Source organism: Gigantopelta aegis, chromosome 3 (assembly GCF_016097555.1).
Source record: "Gigantopelta aegis isolate Gae_Host chromosome 3, Gae_host_genome, whole genome shotgun sequence".
Classification (NCBI taxonomy): Eukaryota; Metazoa; Mollusca; class Gastropoda; order Neomphalida; family Peltospiridae; genus Gigantopelta; species Gigantopelta aegis.
The window spans coordinates 80,548,104-80,556,031 of record NC_054701.1 but is presented as its reverse complement, the minus strand read 5'-3'; the positions used below and the strand labels follow the sequence as shown (position 1 = coordinate 80,556,031).

General features: G+C 34.1%; 1 protein-coding gene across 1 annotated transcript; it reads left to right on the top strand.

Moving 5' to 3' along the window:
- The first annotated feature begins 926 nt into the window (after nucleotides 1–926).
- Nucleotides 927–6,449, top strand: LOC121368871 (UDP-D-xylose:L-fucose alpha-1,3-D-xylosyltransferase 3-like). The gene is made up of 3 exons (XM_041493627.1): nucleotides 927–950; nucleotides 5,145–5,739; nucleotides 5,772–6,449. The coding sequence occupies exons 1-3, from the start codon at nucleotides 927–929 to the stop codon at nucleotides 6,059–6,061; spliced, it is 909 nt and encodes a 302-aa protein (XP_041349561.1). The 3' UTR covers nucleotides 6,062–6,449.
- Nucleotides 6,450–7,928: the final 1,479 nt, after the last annotated feature.

Below are 7,928 nucleotides of genomic sequence, written 5' to 3'. Positions count from 1 at the left end.
GTGGATGCTAAAGTATTGCACCATCTGAAATCGTCCAACCGATTCAATGCACCTTTTTAACAAACCTTTTTCGATGACTGAGTAATGTATCCATTATCAAGAGACAGAAGAGGGGAATGACACTAGTCTTTACCAGACCGACAGTCATTAGTTGTGATTTGCCAATTTATCACAGCGAGGTTGGCATTGAAAATTTGGTCTGTATGATGCAACATTACATGCTAGATAGTTTAAAAATACATGTAGATTGGTGAAGCCTTAAGATATAGAGGTCAGCTTAAGAATTATTATTTTAAATTATATTTTAGATAACTTTACTTTTTTAAATGGATTGAACACCCTCAAAACAGAAGTTGGTTTCAAAAAGAGTATTTAAGGTGATGCACATAACACATTGCTTTATGTTTGCAGCCATCATGAATTCTGACAATGATATAATTTCTCTATAAAAAGTAACTACGAGAATTGAATTCCTTGTCCTCTAGCAAACCCTGTATTTGAAGTAAAAATTATTGTTTGGGGGTAAAATCGAATGGAAGATTTGGCCACTTCTTACTCCTAACGACCCTCTTGGATTTAAATGATGGTGCAATATTGCAGTTAGAATGAACTTGGTATAAATTAATACCTTAATGAATAAAATTCCATCCCTAACATCACAATCTTCCCATAGCTGATGTAAAATGCAATAAATTTCAATTTTCTTGTTCTGGTTGATATAGTGGTGGCCATTTTGGATGTAAATGATGTTGCAATTTTTGATTAACAGGAAGTAGTTCATAATTAATCTTCGGATCCCTAAAACACTGTCACAAACATCAATAGTTTTGTCATTGTTAATAAAGTATTGGAGATGTCTCCAGATCTGTTTTAACAGCAATCTTGAATATTTCTTATTAGACCTGTCTGATAGATCGAGAGTTGAGATGGTCCTCAAGAATAATTTTCATGTTAGTGCGTTCACCACAATGGAACATTAAACAGACACAGGGATATCTAGGCCCGTCAAAGAGCGGATGAGGCAAACATCACATGTTGATTGATCAGGAGACCTACTTACAAAACAAATGGGGTTTGTTTGTTTGTAATTCTGTATGGGCTTATGTTTAAACCCATAATATTTAAGCTGTTTTAAAGGAAAGGAGATTTCGTTGGTATAGTAATTAATACAGACGGGATAGAAATGTGACAGGATATATAGCTCGTAAAACATTTGTACAAAAGGAAATAGCCCATTATTTGTGTATTTTTGTTTTTAAATCTGCGTAAAATGTACACTAAATCATCTTACAAATATTATTTTCATGTTCTTTAACCCCCAAAACATTGGGTTTGACACAAAAGACACATTCCTAGTTGAAACAGCCACCGAGTTATGAATGTTGAATTCTGAAACATAGAGCTATCTTGAAAAATGGCCGCCATTTTTTTCGCATGCATTTTTGACGCTGTTATCAAGTGGTTTCATGCTGACAACACCCCAATGATAATTTCTAGCCATGAGGACAAATGTTACCTTTCCATGGCCACCTACTCAAAAACAAAGCCTCTTTTATGGCTCTGTTTGCAGGACTACATAGAACAAATGTTCCAATGTTTCTGGCTGTGTATGTAAAAACTCACAAATATTTGATTCTATATACTTTATTTTATTAAAAAAAGTGTTTGTTGTTATTATTATATGCAGGATTCTATATTGAAATGGTAAATTATAGACATTTCTCCACTCTTGTAAAATAATTAGTAATCTACATGTAAATCTGAATATTTTCGTTTGGCAGTGTGTGTTATTGTCGACTTCTTTAATATGTTATACATTTCTTTGCATCCTTTTAAAAACATTTAAAAAAAATAACTTCAGTTTAAAAGGAAATATTGGATTGGTGGTTATTACCTGTTGATTGTTGATTATTGCGACTGTGTCACATATATAGGTTTTGACTGCGTTTATTAACGATACAAATTCTAGGACACTGTTTATCCATTAAAGGGTTTCCGATCAACAATTATTTTACCATTGTACAAAATATTGATTCTAAATATTTCATTTCTACACTCAGGAATTTGGTTTTGATAAATTAACCATAAAATATGTAAAACATCGTTCTAGAAACTGTTGTCCTGTTTTATAATTTATATGTTAAGAAAATAATCTCCACTCGTAAGTAGTTTGATGATTAATTGATAATGCTGTAATGACTTTAAGAAATACTTTCCATTTTGTCTTTGTTAATAATAGTATGCTAATCCATGTACATATTAAAGGGACATTCCTGAGTGTGCTGCAATTTTTAAGATGTTATCGACTAAGGGAGACTTTTTGATTACTGTTATTACATATCAAATATATTTTTCTGCATAAAATATTAGTGTCTGTATGTTAAACGTGTTTCTTATCGTTCTAATATTTGTACTAGGTTAAATTTGATTTTATTTCCTAAAATATTTTTTTTTTTTCGTACGTACAAAATTATTTGAAGACAAAATCCAGTTTGAGCTTCTTACAAAAATTAAGACGACCAGAAATACATTGAATATGCAGACACTGATATTCTAAACAAGAAAATATTTTTAATATGTAAATTTAATCGTAGAACTATTGTATTAGTCGGAAACATCTTACAATGCAGCAAACTCAGGAATGTCTATTTAACGCTATTATATATATATATATATATATAGTATTTTTAACACCTCCATTTGGATAGCTTTGGGTTAGAACTTCTCGTTTTATTTTGTCTGGTTTATTTTGCTAGATAAAATTAAAAAGCATTTTTTTTATTTGTATTATTTGTTCTGGTGGGTTAGGCATTGAAATTAGTAAGTGAATTATTTTAGGGATGATTAGGGATGTAAAAACGACTATTCTACCTCACGGTGTTAACGTTTTTATTGACCAGATCTTTAATATATTTTTCATTTCCATGATTTGTTTGACGAAATTTATTATCATAATGTTTCTTTGAAACTTTTACCCCTAATATTTCAAAATTGTCATAACCCCATTCTAATTTCCATCTTGCATGATGATAACATTCTCGTTCTGGTCAGTGCTAAACAACTGGTGTAACAAAGGCCGTGGTATGAACTATACTGTCTGTGGGATGGTGCATATAAAAGGTCCCTTGCTGCTAATCGAAAAGAGTAGCCCATGAAGTGGCGACAACGGGTTTTCTCTCTCTATATCTGTATAGTCCTTAACCATATGTCTGACGCCATATAACTGTAAATAAAATGTGTTGGGTGCGTCGTTAAATAAAACATTTCCTTCTTCTTATTCTGATGAAACATCTTTGGAGTATTTTTACTACCTATCCATACAACTTGTGATTCAGAACAATTAATCTTTAATCCAGAAACATTACCATATGAGTCTAATATGCTTAAGGGATCTAGAAGATCCATTTAAACTGCAAGAAATATATAGTAGGAGAGGTTCACCTTGTCTACACCCACGATCTAATTTGAAACTTTCATATCCAAATCCATTCTGAAGTACTCTTGAGGTTGAATTTGTATATACAGTTTTTGTCCAATTTGTTATTGATATTTTAAAACTGAACGAATCCAACGAATTTCAATAAAATTTTAAAAAGAGATCCAACAGGCTTTTAAAAATCCATTAATAATAACATGCCAGGGATGTTTTGTCCCTCCATGTACTGTATTATGTCATATATTCCCTATATACCTACCTTTTATGAAACCTGTTTCATCTTTTGCGATAATCTTATCTAATACCCTTTTTATTCAGTTTGCAATAAACCCAGATGCAATTTTGTATGCAAAATTCAAGAGAGAAATAGGTATCCAGTTCTTAAAATGTTTTGGTTTATTTGGCTTTAGTGTACATGTAAGCACTTTTAATGTGTGATTATTTGACACTTCCCCTATCCTATAGCTGAAATTAATTGACCGTATAATAAAATAATCGATATCAATTAGGAGATAACCATATGGTGTTTTTAGATTTCAGGTGTTATTGTCCATTTGATCCTGCAAATGTCATTTTGACCGAAGGCAAATCTAAAAACACCATATAGTTATGTGCATTGTAAACTGAATCGTTTTTTCTACGCAACTAACTGTATATTTGGTATTTCTTGAAAAAAAGACCTGACTACAATTTAACTATTGACCCTTGAAACGTCAACTTCGCCTGTTAATGACGTCACTTTCTAATGACGTCATTTTCTAATGACGTCATTAGCTTTCTGGGTGTTATTTTCATTTGATCCCGGAAAAAGAATGTAATTAACCCATCACAATACGGAACACACTCTCCATCAGTTTACAATAACAAATCGCAATACAGAACACACTCGCCATCAGTTTACAATCCAGAATTATTGTTAAAACTCTGCAGTAAAGCCATCAAAGTCAGGGCTTATGTATTTTTTCATATTTTTAAGGAGTGCTAATGCTATAAAGTAATAAAGTGAGTAATAACCTATATATCCGTGCAGATGTATATATTGGCTAGGATCTCCGTGAAAACACCTAGATAAAATGCTCGACCTGACTGGACAAAACAACTCGATTGGAATGAAAACAATTGCAATGATAAATTACCTATTTTAAAAATAAAAGGTGCAGTTACATGTATATTTAAAAAATATATTAAACATTACACATATATATATATAATAGTATTCAGGTATAAAGTATTGATATACCAATATAGTCGTAAATAGAAAAGTGAATCCTCAAATGTTTGGGATAAAATTGTATTGGTTGCTTTTATCTTAGTGATATTTATTGTAGACGTACTGAACATGTTGTTTCTGTTTTGTCTGGTGTTCTTGTTTTCTCTGAGCCATAAGCAAAGTACTTATTTGGTGGCAGTAGTAAAAACCAGCCACCATATCCTAGAGCTAATATAAGAGCCGCTGTCTGGGAATTTCATTTCTGTTTTCTTCTCTTTTTTTCAGATTCAGCTTTCCTCCAAGCTACGTGTATCTGTGCATACGGAATACAGCACTTTTACGCTTAAGAACAGAAGATAAAGATGTTTTGTTTTCGGCCTAATGTTTACCTCACCTTTCTTTTAGTGGCTGTAGGGATGCTTTACGTTAAGAAGTATTGCAAAGTACACGAGAAAATACAAGAAATTACGAGAAAATCCGATGCAGTATCTCTACTAGCTAAGACAAATAATTTTTTTTTCGACAACACCATTAAAACACAACGAGAATGTCCCGCAAACTCAGAACAGTACGCTGAAGATAATAAACTTTGCTAAACAGATAAATGCCCGGGGGTTACCTGTTCTCCTTGCTCTCGTAAACAAAGCGTATTTGCCGTTCGTATACAGCTGGTTATGCAACACCATGTACATGGGCATTCATAGGCAGGTGTTATTCATCACAACAGACAGCTACTCTGAGAAAAAGATAACGAAAGACTGGCCAGATGTTGGAGCTTTTACTGTACTTGATCTGGATGAACTGAGTGGAGCACAGGAGTATAGCAAAGTGGGTTATGTACGCTTGGTGGTAAGACGGACAGAAATAACACTGACACTGTTAAAAGAACGCATCAAGTTGCTTCTCTTTGAGGTGGATTGCCTTTGGTTTGCCAATCCACTTTCACTGTGCGAGAAAGAGGCGAAGGGGTATGACATCGTTGCAGCGTCGGTATCAAATAGACCGGGAATGGTGGGATTCGGTTTTCTGTACATGCTTCCAACAAACACAATGATAGCGTTCTGGGAGTTGCACACACACAGCGGCTGCAGAAGCTAGGTAAAAGAATCCAGAATCTTCCTGAAGGTAGAACCCTGGCGGGTAGTGAGGCTGACCAACCCTACTTGAACCGGCTGATCAAAGCTAAGTATGCCGGTATTAAGGTCAATATGTTGCCTTTAAACCTGCTTGCGGATGGCTGGTGGTACAATCTGTCGGATAAGGAAAAGAAAAACATTAAACCATTAATCGTCAACAACAACTGGGTAGTTGGGAATAAGGGAAAGATCCAGAGGGCCAAAAGGTTTGGACATTGGTTTTGGATAGAGGAAAGTGGAAAGTGTGATACGAAACTGGTAAATAAAACTGTATACTAAGACGAATACAATTAATTTTACATTCAATATACTGTCAATTTTTTTAAAACGATCGGTATATCCACTGTATTATTCCGGGCCTAATTATGAGCGTGCATGGTGAATGAAACATATAACATTTAAAATAATAATTAAAAATCTACGAAATGTCGCAATGTGTGGTAACAACAACAAAAACAACAAAGACAACAAGATTTAGTGGAAGGACAAAATAAAAATAATCAGTTCATGTACTCAGTATCAAATTGTGATTCCACCCACGCCCACAGCCGTTGTCACAACTTACTATCAAATATCCAACATTCCAAAACCATTAAATGTACGGATTTTGTTTTACAATAAAGGGACCAAATCATGATTCAGTATGTTATGCTATCCTACAATTAAATGTTGTTGCCCAACTCATCATTGTTTGGTTGGTTTTGGTGCACACCAGGGTCACACCTAACTATGTGGAGTATTTCAGGTATCTTATTTCAATACAAATTGCACACTGAGTCAATTAGTGGGTCAAATTAGGGTGCTTTTTGTAGTTACAGATTTCCATTTTAATTTTCACAGAAATCATTCATTTGTTGTAAAATCGTGAGGTCTGTTAACAATATTTTGAGGATTCCTGTTTTGGCTTGCAATTACCCACTATTTGCCATATTCCAGAGTGTACTGTGGAAGGTACTATTGACCCACAGTGAAGACAAATTTACCGTTATGTTGCTGGTCTTCGTCTGAAAAAGTGGCCATTGAATACCTACGGCAATATGTTGAAAGGTTCACAGTAGACTGAAGCTCAATCAAAACTAGCTGGAATCACTGACTAATTTTAGTCATATATCATGGGCATGTCTGGTCCATGCTACACGCAACATGAACCAAACATACCCACTAATTGATCATTTTGTGCCAGAAATGTGCATGTGTCTTCTGAAAGTAAAGATTCATATGGCTGGAAGATGGAAATAAAGAGTCCTTCAATAGTGCTTCAGTACTGGGATATAGTGCTACAAAGTGTGACTTGAAACCTTATATTCAAGGTTTCGGACAAATCTGATATGTCACCTTACAATTGTCTAATGCCCAAATGATTATAAAAGGACTTTTTTGTTTGCATTTGATCGCCACAATAACTGTAGGTGGTTGCCTGTACCTCTAAGAGTCACTGCCGTGTATTATGTATCCTATAAAACAAGAGTTCCACAAGGGCCGAGTTATTCAGGAAACAGTTCACCATTTTACTGCAATGGCAAATAAGAAAATTCATGACCCGGCCTTCATCCCCCCTCGAAAATGAAGAGGGAAAGTGGAATAATAAGTTAACTGAAAATCCATCGCAAATAGTGATCACTCATGAAATTAAAGTATACCCACTTTTACCAGATGCTAGCAATCTACACACGGAAAACATAATGTTTGACTGGGTATGAACATCCTCAGAACTTTAATGATTGAGCACTCATTCAGGTACAACTTAGCAACAGTTTCAACTTATTTTGGTGTTAACAAGATGCTTCTACCGTTTCTTTCACACGAATTGAAGAGAATGGTATATAGAATCGGTCAGATTTTGCACTGCTATTTGCAGTGTAGTGGAGTATATCATAACGTTATTCCACATACATGTATTAAGATGCTAACCATGTCACATTATGCAATTACTTTCTTCGTCATTAGTTAGATAAATAAGAGATATTTGCTTTCTAAGATATTAGCTAAGCAAAATACTCCTGAAAACGGGTTTCCATTACATCAGGGACAATCGTTACTCGAATTGTTACACTCATTTAATGTTAAAACAAGAAAATGCAGATTATGACAGTAAATTGATATATTGATTATACTGCTGTATTCCATGACATCCAACTCCAGTATA

Coding starts and splice junctions, on each gene's coding strand:
- LOC121368871 (XM_041493627.1), top strand. CDS start 927: ATGGTCCTCAAGAATAATTTTCAT. Junction 951..5,144: donor TCCTCAAGAATAATTTTCAT/GTTAGTGCGTTC, acceptor TATCTCTACTAG/CTAAGACAAATAATTTTTTT. Junction 5,740..5,771: donor CACACACAGCGGCTGCAGAA/GCTAGGTAAAAG, acceptor ATCTTCCTGAAG/GTAGAACCCTGGCGGGTAGT.